Raw genomic sequence first — 24,763 nt, 5'->3', positions numbered from 1 at the left:
AATTTCATGCATTTATTATTTCAAGAGATAAAGGCATAGATATGGCCTTTTTTCTTCTTAAAAGATTTAGTGCAAAGCTTGGCTGCAACTCATAGTGACAGAGATCAAGTTCAGAGGGGAGCAGGGAAAGGAGAGGGGTGGTGTTCCAAAGTTGCTCAGTCTGCCCCCTGTGGCAAGGCCCATACCACTCTTTCATGCCCCTTTCGCACCTGGGGCTGGCACTGGCGAAGGTGGGAAGCAGATGAGCACCCATAAATAAGTTGGGTTGGTTGTGGTTACCACCAAATAGACACTAGTCCCCATGAAGAACAGTCAGTCCCTCAATATATCATATCAGTTTTATCATTCTTAAAGTGCAAGGTACATAATCATCTGTAAATAGTAATTGTAATCAATAAACATCCACTCCCATTACATTAATATGCCACCGACACCCATAAATCAATTACATATCACCAAAGTACCAATACAATATCACATGCCCAAATATACTCATCTTGAATAGACACAGATTAAATTGATATAGACTTCATGAACAATATTCAATAAAGTCAATAAATAAGTCAGAATAAGTAATATAAATAGTATAGCGCTTGTGCTACAAATCCTCAGATATAATTGCTTGCAGGCCTCGATCCATCTATTCCTGTGGTGTAAGTAGGCAGTAGTAAATTTACATCGTTGTAACAATGTGGGTGGATGATAGCTGTGCTATCCCGAGTAAGTTCAAGGTAAGTACATCACCTCCAAAATATTTGTATTTGTTCTTTTGTTCTAGAACAATCTGAAGAGAACAAAAGAACAAATAGAATTATTTTGGAGGCAATGCCCTTACCTCATACTGGGTTGGGTTTGGTTGTGGCGCAATCAGTTGCAAGCCCTTTGTTTAAGCATTTAAATTTTCAAAATCTCTCTCTTAAGGTGCAGGGAACAGGCCACATGCCACACTTTCCATCCCAGTCATGGGCCGTTTCCAGATGGCTTACCTGAAGCCGCTCCATGCTGCAATGTTGTGGATCGTGCCAGGGAAAACACGAAATATCGCGTTTTCTCGTGCGACTCACACGAGAAAACACGATATTTTGCGTTTTCGCCGGCACGATCCACAACATTGTGGCATGGAGCGGCTTCAGGTAAGCCATCTGGAAACGGCCATGGCTGAGATAGCCTCTCTGTTGTGGCCTAGCTCTTCTCTTGGTTGGCGTGCTCCAATTTGTGTGCCATTGAGAACTTGCTGGAGATGGCTACCAGGATTGCCGGCCTCCAGGTGGTGGCTGGAGATCTCCCAGAATTACAACTCATCTCCAGGCCACAGAGATCAGTTCCCCTGGAGAAAATGGCTGCATTGGCGGGTGGACAGTATGGCATTAGACCATTCTGAGGCCCCTCTCCTCCCCACACCCTGCCTTTTCCAGGCTCCACCCCCAAAATCTCCAGGAATTTCCCATCCTGAACCTGGCAACCCTAATGGCTGCAGTGCTGGGACAGAGGAGAAGGGGGGGGGGGGGTCCTGCAGCTTCCAAAGAAGGAACCTGCTCTTCTCTTGAGGTTGTGAGCGCAGGGAATGAAGGCAGGAAGATGACAGTGATCTCATTAACAGCAACATACCTGGAGCCTTAAAGTGCTGCATAGGTAAGAGCAGACAGGTCCCTGCCCAAAGGAGTTCACAGTTTTTTTAAAAGCATAGAGAAAGAGGAATGTTACATATACTTAAAAGCTTGGTTATGGCCAGGAATGGGAGCTGGTATGGCACAGTGCTCAAAGTAGTGAACTAGGACCTGGGAAAACCGGATTTGAATCCTTACTCAGAGCCAGTAGAGAGGCAGTTTGGGGCAGTGGTTAAGAGTGTGGGACTCTAATCTGGAGAACCGGGTTTGATTCCCCACCCCTCTACTCGAAGCAAGCTGAGTGACCTTGGGCTAGTCACAGCTCTCTCAGAGCTCTCTCAGCCCCACCCACCTCACAGGGTGATTATTATTGTAGGGCTAATAATAACATACTTTGTAAACTGCTCTGAGTGGGTGTTAAGTCATCCTGAAGGGCGGTATATAAATCGAATGTTGTTGTTGTTGTTATTGATTACTTGCCGTGGGAACTAACTGGGGTGACCTTGAGTCATACTCTCTCAACTTAACCTACCACATAGGATTGTTGTTGTGAGGATAAGATGGAGGAGGGGGGAATGATATAAGCCCTTTTGAGTCCCCTTGAAGAAGAAAATGGGGATGTAAAACAACAACATCCAGAAACCAGTGGGAGAACACTTCAGTCTACCAGGACATTCCACCAAAGACTTAAAGGTCGCTGTAGTTCAACAGAAACCTTTCAAAACAAAATCCAACGGGAGGCTGCTGAACTGGAATTCATATGCAAATTTGACTCTGTCAAGCTGGGACTGAATAGGGACTATGAATGGTTATCACATTATCACAGGTAACAGATTTCCTTTACAGAGGTGGGGTCTGGGGGAGCTCAGTGGCACCTGGCGTGGGCTTTCGGGGACCACAGATCTCTTTGTCAGATGCATCTGGCAGGGAGAGCTGTGGTTATCGAAGGCCCATACTGCATTGGAATTCGATGGTCTAGCTATTTGGCTGCTACAGACTAACAGGGCAAACTCCTTTGAAGCCAACTGATCCACACACTAAAAGGAGATGTTTACATATACTAGCAAAGGAATGTTTTGGTTGCTCCCTCCCCTTTCCCCCCCTAATTGCCTCTTCTCTCTCCTCCTCTTCTGTATTTGACCAGTCTCTGTATCAGGCATCTGACGAAGAGAACTGTGATTCTCGAAAGCTTATGCTACAATAAAATTGGTTAGTCTTAAAGGTGCTACTGGACTCTTTTTGATTTAACAACAACGAAGAATCAACAGATAAGAAACTGAGGCAAGCATGAAATGAAAAAGGCAGGTGGGGGTGTTTGAAGGGGAAATAGGAGCGAAACGGGGGACAGGAGCTTTCTGTGGAGTGGGAGAACTAGGGGTAGTCAAATCCCCTCAACCTGCTCTTGAATTAAAACTTCAGTTGGCCAAGAACTGCCGGTTGAACAAGATCACAGCCTAGGGAAGTTTTTGTGCACTAAAGAAGCTGAGAATCTCTCTCCATACCAGGCTCTCATTCTTCAAGTGCCTGTAAAGAGGGTGGCAGTTCTGTGAAGCCAGGCTCATGGCAAATGGCAGTTTGGGGGTGAAGCTTCCTGACTGCTGCCAGGAGTGTTTATTTGGGGTGTGTGTGTGGGGGGGGAGGGAGTTAAAGCCACAGGCTCATGAACTGAATACAGTTGGTAATTCCCGGTGGATACTATCAGGCTTGTCTGCTCAAATTTGATCTGTGCATGATGGGGAAATGAAGGATCGAAGTGATAGGGGAAGGAGAACTTTCACATTAACATCTTGAAGTTGGCACAATAAATCTGTTCTGGTGAACATCTGTCCCCCCACACCAGGTAGAGATTTTAGGGGATATGATGGCCATATGATCCTCAAGAGTCAGAAATGCAACTAGGCCTTCATTTGAATGAGAGATTCCAGCCCCGCGGTGCAGAGTGGTAAGCGGCAGTACTGCAGCCCAAGCTCTGCTCACGACTTGAGTTCGATCCTGGCGGAAGCCGAGTTCAGGTAGCCAGCTCATGGTTGACTCAGGACCAAGCTACAAGTGACGACTGACACTTGACCGGCAAGTGAACAGACTCGCGTGTATTCCTCCCTGTTCACTTGCACTCCATTTGCCCTCCACTTGACGTGATCAAGTGGAGGGCAAGTGGAGCACAAGTGAACAGGGAGGAATACACATGAATCTGTTCACTTGCCGTACAAGTGTCATTCATCTCTTATAGCTTGGCTCCAAGCCTACCATCCTTCCGAGGTCAGTAAATTGAGTACCCAGTTTCCTGGGGGTAAAGTGTAGATGACTGGGGAAGGCAATGGCAAACCACCCCATAAAAAGTCTACCAAGAAAACCTTGTGATGCGATGTCCCCCCGTCGTTCAGTAATGACTCAGTACTTGCACAGTACCTTTACCTTTACCTACCTAGGCATACCTTTCTCTGCCTCAATAATAGGTTATGTAAAGCAGCAGTCCGACCATAGATAAGGGGGCTTCCTATATTGTATGGAACTAGACACCCATCTACAGTAATCCACCACACACAGAATTTTAAAGGACATAAATTAACGTGTTCAAAAATACTTAATATACAGTTTTTTTAATAAATCTTAAAACAACCCTGTAAAGGTAGGTCTGCATGATTATCATCACCATATTGCAGAGAGACTCAGGGTGTGAGAATAAAGGCTTTTCTGGCTGGAACAAGGGCGGAAGTGGCAGCTTCCAGATTTTTCACGCATACAGAGCCCCTCTGCTGCACCAGGGCAGATTTTTCCCTTGCTGGCTGTTAAGTCCACTGCAAAGTTCGCCTGGGACAGGATCTGCCGCCGTAGAAAGTTCTCCAGCAACTCCACATGGTCAGGAACTTGCATTTTCTCTGACTGGGTCAGGACAGGTGCCAATATTGCCTCTGGGCCAGTTTGCCTGGAAAACATGGAGAAAAGCCCATAAAAAGATTTCATGGGCTGTGCAACCGGGTGTCCAAAACAATAGGCTGAGTCTCATAAACAGACTTTTATATTCCGTCTGCTGTGCTAGTAAAGCTGTCTTTATGAAGCATGGCTCTGTCACGCAGGCCTTTCTCAAAGGCATTCACAGGCAGGTTTTCTGTCGGCCCAAGATGCTGAGAGCTGGTGGGAGGCGAAGCCCAGAGAAGAATGAAATCAAGCTGTGGAAGGGGAAGGAGGTGAACAATGGGCTTGGCATTTCAATGGCTGTCTGGCCCAGTTTTTCCATAAACCACAGACAATATCCCTTGTACTATATATTATCCTGAGACATTAGTGAGAGTGGAAATCTTTATCACCTTAGTGCAATTTTGCTACTACAGCTTCTGATTTTTCTAAACCAACAGCCAATATTTTGCAAACTCTGCTCCCTCCCCTCTGAGCAACAACTAAAAAAGACATCCAGAATGGGTGCAAATTGGAGCCAACAGCCTTTTTGCTCAGTGTTTTGAATAATGCATCATCTAGAGATGGGTAGGACATTTGAAGAGGCTTCGGTGGCAGACCTTTGGTTGTCTACTCAAATTCCAATCCTCGAAGCCCACATTCCAGCAGTGAACTTAACAGAATTACGGTTGGGTCCTCTGAGTAACTATCATTACTGTATTTAATAGTAAATTGGCTTGCCTCAGTATGGGTAGTGAAAACCACGTAACAGAGCCACTTATAGTCAATGAAGGACTGTACTGTACCTACTTGCAGGGCTCCCTGGATATTTAAAAATGTACATCAAAAGAAAAAGATCACCACCACCACCACCCCAATATAAGTTTGGATCCAGTCTAAATTTTCTGCCAGGAAAATTCTGTTCCAATGACTGAAGTGGAAAGTCTGGATTCAACCCATGGCCTGATAAGGACTGAGCAAGCGCCAGAAGGGACAGAATGTTGAGGGTGGCTGGACTCTTGGGGTGGGAGCGATTTGGAGAGGTGTGGGAATAGGATTTCCAAATGGTTGCCTGCCTCCCTGCAATTCTTTCCAGGCCTTCAACTTGTCCACTCTTATACCAGTGGAAAAGAGCAAGAGTCCAGTAGCACCTATAAGACTAACAAAGTTACTGGTAGGGTATGAGCTTTTGTAAACCAGGCTTATGAAAGCTCACGCCCTACCCCTAATGTTGTTAGTCTTAGAGGTGCTACTGGACTCTTTGCTCTTTCCCACTGCTGCAGACAGACTAACACAGTGTCCCATCTTGATCTACCTCTAATATCAGACAAGGTAAGAGTTTCTGCGTAGTTGGGGGGGGGGGACTCCCTAAGTATGCAGGAAAAAAATCAGTTTGTACAAGCAGAAAGATATATGAAGAAAATTACAAAAACAGCCTGTTGAGGATCGAGCATGCTTATTGCCCAAAATGTTGAGGGCAGTTGCTTCATTTAATGGAAAGAGGTAGGAGGGGAAACTGGCCCACTGAAGCACCTGAGTGCTTGTAGGATCAGGGAAGTGGAATTTCTCCCTACTATTTCCCACCGCCGCCCGCCCCCCCCCCCCCGGCCCCCAATTGATACCTTATACTGGTATTGTTCAATTACTTGGAAACTTACCACAACATCACCTGAAGTCCCAGGAGATAAAACAGGATAGAAATGTTTTAAATAAGTGACTGCAATAAAAATTACGGTACTGTCTGAATGTAATGTTATTGATGTGAAAGGAAAGTAGTGTAATGTCAGTTTGTAGTAATGAATGAAACCCTCTTAGCTCAGATTGCAAAAAGGCTCTGCAATTCCAAGCAACATCTACAAACACTCAAAAGAATGCTCAGATTCTTTTTTACACTTTGGAACTGAAGTGCAGGGTCAGTAGTAGGCGGCAATTTGCATTGTTGCTCCCAGGGCTTTTTTTCAGCGGGAACACAGTGGAACGGAGTTCCAGAACCTCTTGAAAATGGTCACATGGCTGGTGGCCCCGCCCCCTGATCTCCAGACAGAGGGGAGGTTAGATTGCCCTCGCACCGCTGAGCAGCGCGGAGGGCAATCTCAACTCTCCTCTGTCTGGAGATCAGGGGGCGGGGCCACCAGCCATGTGACCATTTCCTCCGAGGGCAACCCACTGAGTTCTACCACCTCTTTTCCCAGAGAAAAAGCCCTTGTTGCTCCCTTCCTTTCTTCATGTATCATGTATTACAGTGCATAGAGTCACGGGTTCCCCACCCCTTGCCATCCCCAGAATGGTCCAACTCTTAATTTTTGTTTTTAGAGGTCACGTTTATGGCCGTTTCCTCATGTCTTTACCCCTCGCACAAAATCACACAAAACTCACAGAATGATGACATCTTCATTTCCCGAAGATTTCCTGTCATGACTTCGTTTGGTGGTGCGATGATGTCAGAAATCGTGCCATGAAATGGAGTCATGACGGGAAATTGCACCATGAAGACACCGTCATTCTGTGAGTTTTGTGCGATTTTGCACGAGTGAAAGATGTGTGGAAACGGCCTATGTAATGCTGTGTATGTGAAATTCATATAAGAAGAGTTACTCCAATCTAAGACCACTGATTGTTCAAGTCATAACACACAGGAGGCAGCGCATTGGTCTCTTAAAGTACTACATACACATTTTAAAAAGCACAAGACAATTTTAGCCGTCAACAAACATGTACCAACATAGCCACTGTGGTGTAGTAGTAGAGTATTGGACTAGGACGGAGGGACGCCTTGAACCTCAGAGAGAAAGGTGGACTATTACTGACAAATTAAAAAATAAAAATAATAATACCTGAGTTCAAAACTTAATCTAGCCCTGAAGTACACTGGGTGAGATTGGGGCAGTCACTTTCTCTCAGCCTGACTTTACAAGGTTGTTGTGCAGAAAAATGGAGATCTATGCTGTACTGAGCTGTATGGAGGAAGGGCAGGATTACAAAAGACAAATAGCAGCTGGCTTTTTTAAATGCCTGAAATAACACCTTCTGCACAGGTGCAAAGTAATAATAATCTCAATTTACACAACGAGTAGAAGGCTGTTTTACAGGTGCTGGCCTTGAAATAGAGCTTTGTGAGCTGGGCAAAATTGTATATTAAGGCTGCTTGAATGCCGTCTCTGTCCCTGCTGCTTTTGATGAGCTGCTCTGTACCCAAGTAGGTAGTAAGCTGGCCCGTATTGTAGCGTTGAGTTGAATAAGCTGAAACTCACTAATGAAATGATGGGGTGTTGGAGACAGTGGCCTGTATATACTCTGTTCATCGTTAGTTAGGTGGGTTAGGTTCATTTTTGCCTGGTTCAGGAGAGCTAACTGGCCATGAGAGTAATCTCCCCAAATTCCAAACAGAAATCATAGTGTTTGTGGAACACTGGCTACCGAACACGAGATCGGTTTTTAAACAAATCTTACACTTGGCTTTGGAAGACGCTTGAGATTTGATCAGCCTACAGTGTCCACCAGAGATGTTTACCTTCATGCCCTTCTTGAACTAGCAACATGGGTGATGTTAAAAAGGTTAGTCTTAAAGGTGCTTACTGGACTCTTTACTATTTTGCAACTACAGGCTAACACGGCTAACTCCTCTAGATCTAGTTTTATCTATGGTTCTGTTAAGAAAAAACAACCCCCAACCTTCTTCCCCAACTCCCTTTGTTCATTTTATCTTCCCTCCCACTGTTCAAACAATGTTTTGGATTTTGTGATCCACCTCTAACCAAGACACCCTTTGCATGAGGTTAGGAATACAGTTCAGGAATGCAGGTGACAGTGCTCCGAGTGGAGCAATGTTTACCCTGTTCATGTTTGAGACGTCCACTTGTGTTGGAAAATATCCATTTGCCAAAGAACATTCTTTCTCTTGTCAGAGATGGGAAAATAGAAGAAAACAATGATAGCTTGAGAAGCAGGGCTTTTTTTCAGGGGGAACGCGGGGGAACGGAGTTCCGGAACCTCTTGAAAATGGTCACATGGCTGGTGGCCCCGCCCCCTGATCTCCAGACAGAGGGGAGTTGAGATTGCCCTACGCGCCGTTGGCGCGTAGGGCAATCTCAACTCCCCTCTGTCTGGAGATCAGGGGGCGGGGCCACCAGCCATGTGTCTATTTTCTCTGAGGGCAACCCCCTGAGTTCTGCCACCTCTTTTCCCAGAAAAAAAGCCCTGTTGAGAATTGTGCATCAACATTGTTGATTTGGTGACACGGAATTGCTGAAAACCCCAATCTTTTGGGATTGAAATCAACATGATGTATTTCTGTGCATGCGCACTGACAATCCAGACAGCATCATAAGAGCTTTGCTTGATCAGACCATATTCTCCAGCAGCCTGTTTCTAATAATAACCAGCCAGAGGCTTCCAAGAAGACCATGAGAAGTCCTGGAAGGTAATCGCCCTCTCCTGCTATTTCCCCTAGGTATATTGGATTTATATTGTCATTAATCATATAAGTCCACCCTATACTGACTTAAACCATTGGTCCATCTTGTTTAGTACTGACTCCTCAGGCTATCCAAGGTACAGAAAAGTTTCCCCGATACCTGTTTTCTGAAGGCTAAAAAAGACATGGGTTTTTAAAGAGTTGGGTCCCTGTAGCCACGCAGCTGCTAGTGGGTTATAGCTGTTAAAAAAAAATTAAGAAGAGCCTATTTGGACTCAGATCATCATCAGAGGGGGAGGAAGGGTTCTTGGCTTCTCCCCCACCCTGTTTGCCTGCCTTGAAACAGAAGCGGGGAGGAGTTGTTTCCCATTTTTGCTGCTCCACCTGCACAGAGTGGTGTGGGGAAATGACTTTGGGGGGGGCAGGACCCTTCCTCCTTGGGCTCAAAACACCACCAAGGAGGTGGTGTTTTGAGCCCAAATGGGCTCTGCTTTATTTTTTGACAGCCATTCCCTGTAGCTTCTGTGTGACTGCAGGGAAACAGAGTTCTGAAAAAACCCAAACATCTAGTTTGGCCCTGAGATCCTTTACCTGGAGACTCTGAGGACTGAACCTGACACATTTGTCACGTAATACCAATGGAGATATACAGTGGTCAGACCCCCTTGATCTGGGGGCCGGGGGGTTATTTATGGTTCTGTTAAGAAAAAACAACCCCTGGTCCTCACACCCTCACATTTTCTCCACTGTGCTACCGAAGGGCTTGAAAATGATAATTGCTATAGCTCTATAACAATTTTAAGCCTTCCAAAAGCCCCCTAGTGGTACAATGAAGAAAAGTGCTGAGGAAACAGCAGCTGATAGAGGAAAGTGCACAGAAAATTCCCTTGGCCAATTCCAGATGACTAACCTTAAGGCGTATCATGCCGCCCTCTTCCGGATCACGACGGGGAAAATGCGAAATATCGCATTTCCTCGCGCTCGTGCGAGGAAACGCGATATTTCGCATTTTCCCCGTCGCGATCCGGAAGAGGGCGGCATGAAACACCTTAACGTTAGTCATCTGGAATCGGCCCTTGTGGATGCTCTATTGCATTCACAGCAGTAGTTAAACAGAGAATTCTCGCTGGATGAATGCAGCCATGTATATCTTTGGCCATCTGGTTGTTGTCCAGGGCCATCCACCCATAAAGTTTTTGCTTCAAGGATGTGATGGGCAATACATGGCCGTCTTGCTGGGGAATAGCCCAGGAACTCCTGTGATGTCGTCCACCCATTTTAGAGAGGGAGCCCTTCCGCATTACATGGGCTGCTTCCACCTTTGAATGTTTTCTTCTACTCTTGCATTCAAACTGGGGTGTTGTTTTTTGGAGCATCCATATATCATCATCCTCTAATGGGCTGCTTTCCAGACTTTCCCCATCTTTGGCATACTTTAACTCAGAGCAAAGCTACAAATGACGAATTACTCTTGCCTGGCAAGTGAACAGACTCACATGTATTCTTCCCTGTTCCCTTGCCATTCACTTGCGCTCCACTTCCAGAAGACGCTGTTTTCCGGAAGAAGGTAAGCCGTGTGGAAACGGCCGTGGTGGATGAGGAGTGTCTTTTTTTTTAAAAAAAAAGAGGATGTGGGTGGGGGCAGCTAACCCCTGCCCCTTCCCACTCCTAAACCTTGCTTCGCTGTCTTGTTTACAGCTCTTTTCTCCCGGCCCAGCTCACTTATGGTATTGGAGCAAGGCTGAAAGAAAGAAAGAAAAGGCGCAGAAAACAACAGACTGCACAGAGGTCAGGCAGAGAAGGGGACTGGATTTAGCTGCCTGCACACTTGCTTGAAAAATATGCCTTGCTTTAGACATGAAAAATGGAACATGTGAAAAAAAATACCCGTGGATCTCCCCCATTGCATCTTGCTTGGCTATCAGCAGCTTTTCTTCTACCAGCACACTTGGTTCTCAGTGTTTGGCGTTCATAATGAATTACTTTTGAGCCGCCAGACTGACAAAGGTGTGTGTGTGTTTCCCTGCTAGTTTCCTCAGTTAATTATTTCTGATTTGCTTGATGGGTCTTCCAGTGGCATCCAGTGTATCTTATGACTGCCTCTGAAGGTTTTTAAAATTTAAGCATTTTTGCAGTGAATCATTTCATACTTTTCCCGTGACACCAGTTGAAACACATTGCTTGCTTTTCTCAAGAGTGCTGGAGTATTTTGACTATGTACCTGGTACTGAAAGGACCCCACCTGTCATGCTGGTGCCCTTAGATGTGAGTTGGTAGCATATTTTGCTACTTTCCATAATTTATTTTGCTTCTGTAGAAAACAGCAAGAGTCCAGTAGTACCTGTAAGACTAACAAAATTTGTGAGCTGTGACTCAGAGCTCCACAAATTTTGTTAGTCTTATCGGTGCTACTGGACTCTTGTTCTTTTCTACTGCTACAGACAGACTAACATTTATTTTGCTTCCGTTAGAGATAAAGTGGGGCAAACACCCACACATAGCACTGAAGGTCCAACACTTAGCTGGAACTATTTTGTATTTTCTGTCTATAGGTTGAAACTAGCTATTTCAGGAGAACAGAAGCATTTCCAGGAGAAAAACTATGATTGAGTGATTATTTACTTTTCTCCATACTGGCCAGAAGCCATTTTGCCTCCATCTCAGCTTGCCAATTCTGTGTTAAGAAATTTCTGGAGGTTTGGGGGGTGGAGCCTGGGTAGTGCAGGGTTTGGAAAGGGGAGCGACTCCAGCAGAGTGTAATGCCATAGAGTCCACCCTCCAATGCAGCCTCTTTCTCCAGGGCAACTGATCTCTGTTGTCTGGTGAACAGTTGTAATTCTGGGAGACATCCAGGCCCCTCCTGGAGTTCAGGAGTCCTTCTCCGACCAGCTGTTGCTTGGATGCCGTTGTGTCATTTTTCTGCTGGTGCCTTTTCCTTCCTGAGTTAGTTGGATGTGTGATCCTACCCATTCAGGGATCACACTAAATGCGGTGACAGCACAATACTACATACCCTCTCAACGTTGACTGTGTGAGGCCATCAACAAAGGAAAATGCACACAACTGAGAGGAAAGTTTTAAAAAGTTATCTTTATAGAATCATGGGGTTGGAAGGTACCTCCAGGGTCATCTAGTCCAACCCCCTGCACAATTCTGGAAATTCACAACTACCACCACCACCACCACACTGCCACACACACACCCAGTGACCCCTGCTCCATGCCCAGAAGATGGCAAAACACCGTCAGGATCCCTAGCCAAAGCAGCCTGTGGAAAATTGCTTCGTGACCCCAAAGTGGCAATTGGCATTAACCTGGGCATGTAAGAAGGGGCCGTGAGAACTAAGCACTGATGTAACCCTTCCTGCCCACCCTCTCATGATCTGCCAATAGGGCTGCCAGCCTCCAGGTAGTGGTTGGAGATCTCCTGGAATTACAATGGGTCTCCAGGCCACAGAGAACAGTTCACCTGGAGAAAATGCTACTTTAGGGGGTGGACTGTATGGAATTATGCCATGCCAAGGTCCTTTCCCTCCCCAAATCCCACCTTCTCCAAGTTTCACCCTCCAGATCTCCAGGAATTTCCCAACTTGGAGCTGGCAACCGTATCAGCCGAGGTTCACAGAATCTTATCCAGTCAGGAATCACAAGTGTGCCAGTGCTAGAGAGCCAATGAGATTTGATTATGTGATGATGTCACTGGATGGCAAGTGAAGTCAATTGAGAATAGAAATAAAAGAAGACAGTGTAACTGAGTGGCTGAACATTTGTGTTAGAGTGCTGAAAATAATCAAAAAGGAGTTTTCCAATCCTGCAGAAAATGTCTGTGAAAAAATTGTTCCAGCATGGTTAAATCGATCACTGCGGCCTTCATGGATGGAATTTTGAAAAATAAAAGCTAATGTTACTGGGATAGTGAATTCCAGGCCCAGTACTAGATTCTATAAGCTTGAAAATCAAGGAACGGTCATAACATGAAACGTGTTCTTGTCTTGCTCTTCTGGCAGAATACCAGCTTTATTTCTTTGGTTCTGGCTGGGAGAGCGTTTTTGGCATCTCTGCTGTTAAGCAAGTCGCTGGTTGGATGCTGTTTGCTTTCTGCCCCACTATGAGGAGCTCCATCCTCGTTCAGCATCAAGCAGGCGTGCCTGTGTTCGCTTTGAAAAGCTCGGGAACGCATGGCTTTGTCCTAGGATGTGTAGACTGGGCTGTTAGTCTGTTGGAGAACAAGTGCCCTAAACGCCTTCTGTCTAGGACAGTGATCGTTTACTGGCAGCTTGTAGATCAGTCCCATTCTGCAAAGCAATTTTATCTGGCCCTTGATAGACTTACCATGTATTTTATGCATTTCCTGGCTTTCCTTCAAGAAATTCAAGTACCTTTTAAGCTCCAAAAACACCCCATGGGAAGGGGGGGGGGGGAAGCCTCTGGACATAGTTGTATTTGCAGTGAAAATGTTTGTGTGTCAGAATACTACACTTAATGTTAAAACTAAATAAGAATGAACAGATGTTCCCCACACTGTAACACACTCTGTATAGGTCTCTCCTCAAAGTCAACTCAGAGACCCTTGTTGGCCCAGAACGCCGCAGCTTGGTTATTATCAGGCGAAGCATGCATGTTACTCCATGGGCTACCCAGGGCTTTTTTTCAGGGGGAACGCGGGGGAACGGAGTTCCGGAACCTCTTGAAAATGGTCACATGGCTGGTGGCCCCGCCCCCGATCTCCAGACAGAGGGGAGTTGAGATTGCCCTCCGCGCCGCTCAGCAGCGCGGAGGGCAATCTCAACTCCCCTCTGTCTGGAGATCAGGGGGCGGGGTCACCAGCCATGTGACCATTTTCTCTGAGGGCAACCCACTGAGTTCCACCACCTCTTTTCCCAGAAAAAAAGCCCTGGGGCTACCCATCAGTTACCAGGTTCAGTTCAAGTTTTTAGGTATCACATACGAAGCCCTTCATGGCCTTGGCCCCTCGTATCTGCAATACTTCTTCTCTCCCCGTGCTTTGGCAGGGCAGCCTCACTCTTCTTTCCGCAGGTGCCACCCTGCAGATGGGCAAAATCCACAGCTGCTTTGCACACAAGCGTTCTCTGTTGTGGCCCCCACCTCCTGGAACAGCCTGCCTAATGAGGTCAAGAGGGCTCCTACTCTCCCGGTTTTCTACAAACTATGCAAAACTGAATGATTCAGGAGGGCTTTTCTACGCAGGTTGAAGAACTGTGCTACAAGTAGAAGGTTCAGAGAAATGTTTTGGTTAAGGGACAGGGGATGTGGACTATACTACAATATAGGGTTGCCAATCTTCAGGTTATTACTGGAGATCTCCTGGAATTTAAACTGATCTCCAGGCGGCAGAGAACAGTTTCCCTGGAGAAAATGGCTGTTTTGGAGGGTGAACTCTATGGCGTTAACCCCTGTTGAGGTTCCTCCCCTCCTCAAACCCTGCCCTACTCAGGCTCCACCCCCAAAATCTCCAGGAATTTCCCAGCCCGGAGCTGGCAGCCTTACTGCTGTGTACCTACTGATTAATTTTTGCATCATTTATTTTATTTATTTATTGGAGTAGCATGGCTGACCCAGGCGGTCTCGTGAGGTCCACTTGGCATCCAAACTCCAAACAGCCTGGCTAGAAATAAATGAAGCCAGACGGCGGGGGGGGGGGGGGAGCAGGACACTGGGGGGGGGGACCCATCCTGGCCGACTGCAGCATTAAAAGGCAGCTTTGTCAGGGCTGAGGGGGAGGCAGCAGTAGAGGCTGGAAAGCTGTAATTAAATATATATATTTCTTTTTGTATTTGTTTCTGTGTTTCATTTTTATTTTTTGTCGGGGGGGGTAGATATGGTTATACTGGCTATGTACTTTGTACAGATTTTATTATTCAAACAAAATATAATTTGTAAGTACAATGTGAGTCATTTATATGTACGGTTTCCTTATAATGAGTGGTGCTCGTTTATTGACACAGAAATATATGGAAAAAATTCAGTGCAAATAAACAGCAAATATCCCAAACATAATCACAGGTGTAATTTAAGCAACAAACAAGCAAAACTGAAATGGGCATTTGGAAGTTGAAACCGCAGGAACAAGAAATTTGCAATCTGCACAAGAACAGTAGGGCTTCTGGATTTTTTTCATCGTGTCCGGACCAATTTACTGATAATCATGATAGCATTTTTTCAGACCGCAAAGCTGACCTGATTGACCACTCATGAAGAAGTCGGGTTGGGTAGAAAACGGAACTCTAAAAGATCAAAAGTTTGGAGCACTTTCCTATGAAAGAAGGCAAAAAACTTTGGAATTTTTTAGAACAGAGGAAAAAAACACTAAAGGGGAGACCTGATAAGACGTTTATAAAATTACAAGTGGGGGAACTGACCGGCTGAGGAGGGGGGGGGGGAGTTGTGGCATATCTGGCCGGAGCGTGTGGCAAATGGAGTGTATGTACGCACTCTGGGCTTCCAGTGACATCACTTCTGGTTCAAACTGGAAGCACAGCAAAAACACCATATTTTGGGCTGATTACTAAAGAATCAGTCCTGCTGAGAACCCATTGCTTCCAGTTAGAAATAGAAGTGATACCCTTGGAAGGCCCACGGAGCGCCCATACACGCAAGAGAGAGAAGAACTGGCCCTCGTCTGCACCCCCACCCCACCCCCTGTTTGGAGGTAGGGCAACCCTGCTGTACATCCAGGGCTTCCCCAGGCTTGTTGAACATTACTCTCACAACACTAGAAGGAAGTATCATTTAATGAAACTAATGGGCAGGATAAAAAAAAATTAGGTGGATAATTAAGTTACGGGATTCTCTGCTGCAACCTGTGATGGTGTTCACTTAGCATAGGTGGCTTTCAGAGGGGATTAAAGAAATTGGCAGAGGATAAGTTTATCAGCGGCTGTTGGCAATGTTAACTAAATGGAATCTCCATGTTCAGAGGCAGTATACCCCTGAGTATCTTTGGCTTCCGTGTCCTGCCTGTGGGCCTTCTGGGGATGTCTGGTTGGCACTAAACAGGATGCCAGACTAGCTGGACTTTGGTCTGATCCAGCAAAGTTCTCCTTACATTCTTATGGGAACAATCATTATATCTGTGAACTATGAGATGTAGAAAACAAGAATCCACAACACTGGGTGGTTAAAAATTCTCCAAATAAGAGAAGCAGTGTCCGTAGCTTAGAAGTGAGTGCCTACTAAGATCTCACACAGATTTATTCTGAGATTTTTAAAAGTCATTTTGGGCATGGCAAGGCAACCACAGCAATATTACTAGGCCTTCCAAGCTTGCATTTCTGTCAGTCAAAGGCTGACAGGAGGGGGAAAGTTAAGGTAAAAGGTGGAATGGAGGGAAGGAATAGGGTTGCCAGCCTCCAGGTAGTGGCTGGAGATCTCCTGGAATTACAACTGGTCTCCAGGCCACAGAGATCAGTTCACCTGGAGAAAATGGCTACTTTGGGGGTTGGACTGTATGAAATGATGCCATGCCAAGGTCCTTTCCCTCCCCAAACCCCACTTTCTCCAGGTTTCACCCCCCAGATCTCCAGGAATTTCCCAACTTGGAGCTGGCAACCCTAGGAAGGAAGCAGGGAAAGGGGAGAGAAGTAGGAGACACTGAACGGATGGAACAGAAGAACATAGAGAGGTGGGGGGAGAGAGGCTGCCGGGGAAAGGATACTGGAAGGAGCAGATAAAAATTGGTGGGTGGGTTAGTAAGAGGGAGGGAAGGAAGCAGGAAAGGGGAGAGACTGTAGGGGTTGGCAAGGGGAGTGAAAGAGTGTGGAAAGCAGAACACAGGGAGAAAACCGAGATCCCTCCTGGAGTCCCTGCAGGTTCCGTGTGGGGTTGCCCGGTCTCCTTACCCTCCTGGCAGGAGGTAGGGGGGACCCAGCTCTTACCTTCTCTCTCGCACGGAAAAGCACACATGTGTTCCTGGTGCAGTAGGGTTGTCGGGTCCCTTGACTCCCCCAGCGGGAGATCCGGAGCCTTGCACTTACCTTGCTGTTGCTCTGCTGCTTGTTTTTGTTTGCACGCTGTGCGCACGCATGCTTCCAGGTTGCACGATGATGTCACTTCTGGAAAGTGATGTCATCACGTGGGGTCAAAGGGCAGCCGGGAGCAATCCTGTGGGCTGGATTGGTCTGCTGTGGGCCACAATTCGGCTTGAAACGGGCCCACTGCGGGGCATGTTTTGGCCTGAATTGGGCCGCTGTGGGTGTGGCGGCCAAGCAAGTGAGCGCGGGGGGGGGGGGAAGGGTGGGAGCAGGGGGGGGAAGGGTGGGAGCAGGGTCGGGGAGTGGCATCCCTACAATGCAGCGCAATGATGTCTCTTCTGGGAGTAACGTCATCGTGTAGGCCTCAGGAATACTTCCACACTTTGCACTGGGTCAATTTGGGCCCGAAACAGGCAGATTTTTTAGGAATCAGCTTGCTGCGAAGCGCAGGAGCCCTCCTGGGACCTGTGCGATGACATCACTCCTGGGAGTAATGTTGTTGCACTGTGCCAGGAGCGTGCCCAGGAGGCCTATTCCCCTACCTTTGCCCCCCACCAGCCAGGTGAGTGGTGGTTGGGAAGTGGAGGCTGGGAGCAAGGTATTCCCCAACCCCAACTCTAATTCAGGGCTTTTTTTCTGGGAAAAGAGATGGTGGAACTCACTGGGTACCATATGAGTGTGCGCGCTCCCAGGACCGTGTGATAATGTCACACGGTCATCACGCAGACCGTGGCCACTCCAGAAATGCTTGAATCAGGCCCAAATTAGCCTGGAACGCACCACTGCCACGTGGGAGAGCACTCCCCTGCCCAGCAGCAGCCCAATCCCGGCTGTTTCGGGCCCGAAATGGCCTGGATCGGACCCGAATCGGCCGGGAACAGGCTGTTGCTGCAAGGGGAAACCTTCCCCCACCCAGCAGTGGCCCACTCCTGGCCATTTCAGGCCCAATCCTGTCCATTTCGGGTCCCAAATGGCCAAAACGGGCCCAAAACCGCCAGAATTGGGCCCAAAATGTCCAGGATCGGGCCCAAATCAGCCTGGAACAGGCCGCTGCTGGGCGAGAGAACCCTCTACTACCTGGCAGCAGCCCGATCCCAGCCATTTTGGGCACGTTTTGGCCCAAAATGGCTGAAAGGGCCAAATACCCACCAATCATGTGGGTATTTTAATCAGGTGCGGAACACAGTTTCACTGCGTTCTGGCTGAAAAAAAGCCCTGCTCTAATCATCTCAAGCACAGTGCTTTTTGCTTGAGTTTTAACTGTTTTAATGATGTGTTCTTGTTACTGTTTTGGTTGATGTTAATAGTTTTAAAATGTGGTTTTGTTATGTATGTTTTCACTTGTTAGCCACCTTGGTGGGCCCTCATGAGGGCAGAAAGGAAGTATATTGATTTTGTTAAACAAATAAATAAAATCCTGCACCTTCACACCCGTAAGTATTAATTCCACGAGACATGGAATGTCAAGAAATGATTAATCTCTTGCTGGTCACTGTGAACTGACCATTTGGTAGGGTTGCCAGCTCCAAGTTGGGAAATTCCTGGAGTGATGTATTGTCGAAGGCTTTCACGGCCGGCGAACGATGGTTATTGTGGGTTTTCCGGGCTGTATTGCCGTGGTCTTGGCATTGTAGTTCCTGACGTTTCGCCAGCAGCTGTGGCTGGCATCTTCAGAGGTGTAGCACCAAAAGACAGAGATCTCTCAGTGTCACAGTGTGGAAAAGATGTTGGCAGGTCATTTATATCTACTCAGGAGGGGTGGGGTTGAGCTGAGTCATCCTGTAAGAGTTGCCCAGGGTGTGGAATGCTAATGGCGGGAGGCTTCACTGTATCCTGAGGAGGTTCTTTTGCATATGGATTGGTGCTTGATGTGCTAATCTTCTCTGCAGGGCTATTGTCGGGTATGGAGTGTTTTGTTAGCCTGGTGTTTTTCAGAACTGGAAACCATGCTCTGTTCATTCTTAAGGTTTCTTCTTTCCTGTTGAAGTTTTGCTTATGCTTGTGAATTTCAATGGCTTCCCTGTGCAGTCTGACAAAGTAGTTGGAAGTGTTGTCCAGTATTCCTGGAGATTTGTGGGGTGATGCCTGGAGAGAGTGGGGTTTGGGGAGAAGAGGGACCTCAGCAGGGTATGATGCCATAAAGTCAACCATCCAAGGCAACCATTTTCTCTCCCAGGGAACTGATCTCTATGGCCTGGAGATCAATTGTAATTCCAAGAGATCTCTAGCCACCACCTGGCAACCTTACCATTTGGCCCTGAGTCTTCTTAGAAGAAAGAGAATCTTCACATGCTCAGGACCAGTCCTTCCATCCATTTTCTTCTTTCCAAAACAGAAAACTCTGCTCATGTATAAAGCAACTATGTCATTAATATCAGGATTTTTGGAAAGGTGGCATCCTTAGGTGATGGTGAATGACCTAAACAATTAAATTCTCAGGCAAGCCAGTAAGATTCTGGACCAGGGGGCGACCCTTGACCCTAACATGTCCAATTTCTTTCCCCCCAGGAATTCGCTACAGCCAACAAGGCAGCAATGAAGTCACTTCCTCCTCAACCATTAATCACCATGGCAACAACGCCATGGTGACCACCAGCCAAGCTGTCCTCCAGCAGGTATCTCCAGCAGGTTTGGACTCAAGCCACAGCCTCCTCTCACCGGATGGTAAAATGGTGAGTACACCTGTGCCCTATTATAGCTTGGGTAGCGATAAGATAACAGGGCCCAGCAGGCAAAACAAACAAGACTTACTTTAAAAAAAAACACTCTTCCCCCCCCTTTACAAGCCCATATCAAACAATGAAGCATTTGTGAGTCTGGGAAGAATAAAGTCACAGCCACACTCAGTACAAGCCAGCGATCTGTACAGGCCAGCAGGGAGTGTGTTGTTGAGGCTCTGAAACCTGCCAATAAACGGACACACAGAGCCGTTCTTGGTTTATTGATCGAATGCCTCCAAAAGTGGGATTCTGCCTAGATCGCTGTTTGCTCTTCCCTGACAATGACGTTCCTTTGGTTGTTGTTTTTTTTTAAAAAGAAAGCCTGTTATTCATTTTCACCTCTTTTAAATTTCATTTAGGGGTCAACTTCTTTTTAAGCAAGCGTCCATGATGCCTATCGAGTTACGGGAACAGCAGGCCCAATTCAGGAAATATTTATTTCAAAATAGAAATCTAGTGGCGCTTTAAAGATGAACAAAATTTATTCTATCATGAGCTCACTTGATCAGAGGAGGTTGGAGGAAGCCGTGCATTTTTTCACCTTGTGCTGAAATAAGCTGTGACTCACAGGAGCTTAGGCAGGAATAACTTCTTTTAGTCTTCAAGGTGCCCCTGGACTTCTGTTATATGTTGCTGCAACAGACCAACACAGCTTCCTCCTTTGGATCTCTTTTTTAAAACTATCTGTAAGTTCCAGGGCAAACTGTGATGCGATCAAATAACAAAAAATTTATTTTAGTCCATTTCATCTTTGAGGTCTAGCTCCCCTTCTCTGCTTCTAATGAAAACATCTACTGGATACTGCCTGAAAGCAGTTTGCATATTGCTAAATTGCAGTAGTGCAAATGTACTGTAAAACTGCTTGGTCAGGAGTGCTGGCGTGAAGCGCTGGCATCAAGTTTCCTGCTAGGGTCGCCATCTCCAGGTTGGGGAATTTGTGGGTGGGACCTGGGGAGGGCAGAGTTTAGGGAGGGGAAAGACTTCAGTGGGGTATAATGCCATAGAACCCACCCTACAAAGCAGCCATTTTCTTCAGCGGAACTGATCTGTGTAGTCTAAAGAGCAGTTTAAATTCCGGATTGCCAGGTCTCACCTAGAGGTTGGCAACCCTATAAATACTGCTGGAAAAATACAGCAAGTCACAACAGTGTCCTCAACTCTACAGATGTGCATTCAGGTTCATATCGTTATCTCCGTAATACCTTTTACACCCCCGGGCTACCTTCCTGAAAGGAAAGTCAATGCAGCAACGATGGAATTGAGCCTGGGAGTAAAGTCAGATCTATAAAAAGATTGCTCATGAGAGGCCCCGTGTCAATGGGGTGCACACATAAACACCCACAAAGCTGGCTTATACCGAATCAGACCCTTGGTGTATCCTGGTTAGTATTGTTTATTCTGGCTAGCAGCAGCTCTCCAGGTTCTTAGCTAGAGGACTTTCTGTCACCTACTGCCTGACCCTTTAAATGGAGATGCTACAGAATGAACCAGGGACATTCTACAAGGCAAAGCACATGCTATACTATGGAGCTGTGGCCCTTCTGGCTACCATTGTTTCATAATGTTATAATGATGACATACATTGTAAACCGCTCTGAGTGGGTGTTAAGTCATCCTGAAGGGCGGTATATAGATTGAATGTTGTTGTTGTTGTTGTTGTTATAACTAAAATGACAGCTGTCAATCTTGCCACATACCCATGTTTCTGGCAGGCTATCATCATCCTCCCCCTTCCCTTTTTTCAGTTGATTTTAAAATTAATTAATTTTCTTATCTGTTCAGTTGTGCCATAGTAATAACAATAGTCACAATGGGAAAATGTTCAAAGTGTAAAACTTCTCTGAGTATTAAGGCATGAAGTTTGTTATTTATTTAGGAAATGTTTATGCTGCTTCTCAAGAGTTCTGCTTGAGGCAGCTTACAAATAAAAACATTAAATCATCATAAAATCAACAAAATGAGCCATTAAAAACAGCATAAAATATCATTAAAAACAGCATAAAACAGAAGTCAGACCAGAAGCAGAAGACCATAAAACATCTAAAACGATAAAAACCCTTAGTTAAACGCCCAAATAAAGATAAATGTTTTGGCCCAGCACTTAAAAGACGGTATGATAGGTGCCAGGCAAGACTGAAGGGACATTCCAAAGATGAGAGGCTACCACTAAAAAACTCCGTTCTCTAGTTGCCACCTGCTTTACCTCTGAAGGAAGGTGGGGGCACAGAAAGCAGAGCGTGGGAGATAAATCTTAACTGGTGGGTTAGATAGTGCAAGACAAGGCAGCCCTTCAGGTACAAACCATCCAGGGCCTTAAAGGTATGAACCAGCACTTTGAATTTTGCTCAGAAACTGATGTGTACTTAGAACTGATCCTTCATCTTGGGGTACTATAATTCTTGTAACCAACCCCTGATGATAGTTTCGCTGCCATATATTGGACCAATTGAAGTTTCTGGAAGTTTAAAGACAGCCCCATTTAGACCACATTATAGTGGTATAGTGCTGGCGGTACAACAAAATCCTAGAGCATTGCATTAACATCATGCTGGCAACATGAATTATCTTCTGGATATTTGCTGGAAGTAACATTGTGCTGTTGGCATAGTATCAACTCCCCCCCCCCATCCCTGCCCATGCGCCCTCACTTATTGCCAGCCATTGGCTGGCAATCCTAGCCAGGAACCCAGGAATGCCTCCAAGCGATGCATCTGCTCCTTCGCTAAGAAGGTGCAACAGTGGAAGAAAAAATTATTAAATAGCGATTGGGCCAGCAGTGTGACATCACTTCTGGGAAATTCATTGCTTCTGGCAATTCATAAGGAGGTATGATGTCGCTTTTGGGTGTTCCCGGAAGTGACTTCTTACTAGTAGCTGCTCCCCACGTCCCTGCCTCCGCAAGTCTCCTGCTAGTTGCCAGGCCATGCCTAGCAATCCTATGCCTTATAAAAGTTAGACCTTTGCTCAGTCAAGTTTAGCAGTAGTGAGAACCGCTAGTCTTCTTGCTGCCATATTCTGTACCAATTGTAGACTTATCACAGATGGAGGAATTAACCATGGGCAACTTTACCCATCCCTAGAAAAGCCATCCCAGTTGAATGTCTGCTTGTCACACCTCCGCTAAGAGCATAGAACAGGGGTCCCCAACCTTTTTGAGCCTGCAGGCACATTTGGAATTCTAACACAGAGTGATTCTGCACACGTTGGATAATGCACTTCCAATCCTCTTTATAGATCACTTGGAATGGATTTTTTTGTGTGTGGAACAAAAAATCCACCTCAAACGATTGATAAACTGCATTGAAAGTGCATTATCCAACATGTGCGGAATCACTCATTGTAACAACTCTGGTCACATTGACAATATGACTGTTGCAGGAAATGGAACCAGCCACAAAATGGCTGCCACAGCTTACCTTCAGTCACACAGTGAAGATCCTTGTGCCTTGGAAGCAGTTTCTGCCAAAGCAATGTTTTTAAGCATCTGCACAGCCAATTAGTACTCCAATGGCCAATCAGAAGCCATGCTTTGCAAAAGCCCCACCTGGCCCCACCCACTTTCTAAAAACACTTGGTGGGCACCAGAAAAGGTGTCAACAGGTTCTGTTGTGCTCACGGGCACCAAGTTGGGGACCCCTGGTACAGAACCTTTCTGTGGGGAAAACAAACCAGTTTGGGAGACTTAAGAATTTGTATGCTGGCTGTTCAGTACAAATACAGGCCATTTCCACACACGTTGAATAATGCACTTTCAATGCACTTTCGCAATCCTTTTGAAGTGGATTTTTTGTTCCACACATGGAAAATCAGTTTCAAATGTTCACTGAAGAGTATTGAAAGTGGATTATCCAACGAGTGTGGAAGCAGCCACAATGTGGGTTCTGCTTTAAGAAAGCCGAAAACATATCTTTTAATGTCTCCTCACAACATTTAAGTAAAATATGAATCTCCCTTAGAATTATGCCAGTGTTTTATTTCCAGGAAGTTTTTTGGACATATAGTCCTTGTTCTGTGACTCTGCACTTGGGGCAATAAATTCTGAAGGGCAAGTAGGAAAGCTTTTGTTTGTTATTATGGGGTTGAATTCTTTCTCTGTCAGATGACTCAGCGACTCCCTCCCTCACCTTTTAAATTCATATTTTCTGGCCCTAATTGCTTTCCTCAAATGTGATGGTGCGTTACATGGTCTTTGTAAATGGTTTGTTTATGTTTCACATGCATGCCCCAGTGAGGCAAATAGGCCTTCAGGAATGTTGTCTTCCTCTGGGATAAAAGTATAAGGAATCGTGTTATGCTTCAAAGAAAGTTGCTAAAACAAAACAAAACATCTTTATTGTCAGATAAGGCCAAAGGTAGGAAGATTTAATCAATTTTATTTATTTACTTTCACTCCAGTGGGGACCCAAAGCAGCTTACAGCATTCTCTTGTCTTCCATTTTATGCTCACATCAACCCTGTGTGGTAGGTTAGGCTGAAAGAGAGTGATTAGCCCAAGGCCAATCAGCGAGCTTCCATGGCAGAGTCGAGATTTGAACCTGGGCCTCATACACTCCAGCGGTGTTCTTGGCTGGTTGCTCATCAGCTAAACAAGGCTCCTTATTGAGAAGCTTGGTAATAGGGAACAAAGTTCCTGGAAAGATAGCTTGTTTACTCATCCCTCTGAATCTTTTCTTAAGTGTGTTGCCATTGGTGACGTTGGCATCGAGGGTCAGCATCCTTGTGTACCTGCCCAAGTGCACGCCAGGCAATGGACTCCAACCAGACCCAGGCTCAGACTCCCATTTTTCTAGTTTGAGAACTTGAGAAGTGCTTGTGAGTCATGGAGGAAGCAGCGTGAAATAGTAAATCTGTTTTCCAGGTACCCCCACCCCACCGGACCAGAGGCCCCTGCAACATTGCAGGAGTTCCTGAGGTGGCCTCCTATTTCCTAGAGGGAAGAGGGATGGTGGGAGCTTATCAGTCACTCCCCCCCCACTCTTTTAAAGTTATTTGGCACCCATAGGGCTCACAGAAAGGTGAAATAGTTGGACTCTGCCCTGCCAGTCCTCGGGAACGGAAGAGGGCCATAGTGGAAGCCTGGCAGCCAGAGGCCCAGCATGCCTGACAACTTCTTAAGTGATCTGAGGATCGAGCAGCA

At 46.1% G+C, this 24,763-nt stretch overlaps 1 protein-coding gene across 3 annotated transcripts in view; it reads left to right on the top strand.

Annotated features, from left to right (window-relative positions):
* HNF1B (HNF1 homeobox B) overlaps window positions 1–24,763 on the top strand; it is a 106,108-nt gene that overhangs the window by 66,719 nt on the left and 14,626 nt on the right. For all 3 annotated transcript variants that reach the window (XM_055002103.1, XM_055002101.1, XM_055002102.1), the window contains exon 5: window positions 19,415–19,578. In XM_055002103.1, the coding sequence (XP_054858078.1) occupies window positions 19,415–19,578 (164 nt within the window). The remainder of the gene's footprint in view (window positions 1–19,414; window positions 19,579–24,763) is intronic.

Source organism: Eublepharis macularius, chromosome 17 (assembly GCF_028583425.1).
Source record: "Eublepharis macularius isolate TG4126 chromosome 17, MPM_Emac_v1.0, whole genome shotgun sequence".
In the NCBI taxonomy this organism is placed as follows: Eukaryota; Metazoa; Chordata; class Lepidosauria; order Squamata; family Eublepharidae; genus Eublepharis; species Eublepharis macularius.
Note: the sequence above shows the minus strand (reverse complement) of the source record. Positions and strands in the feature narration are given on the sequence as shown.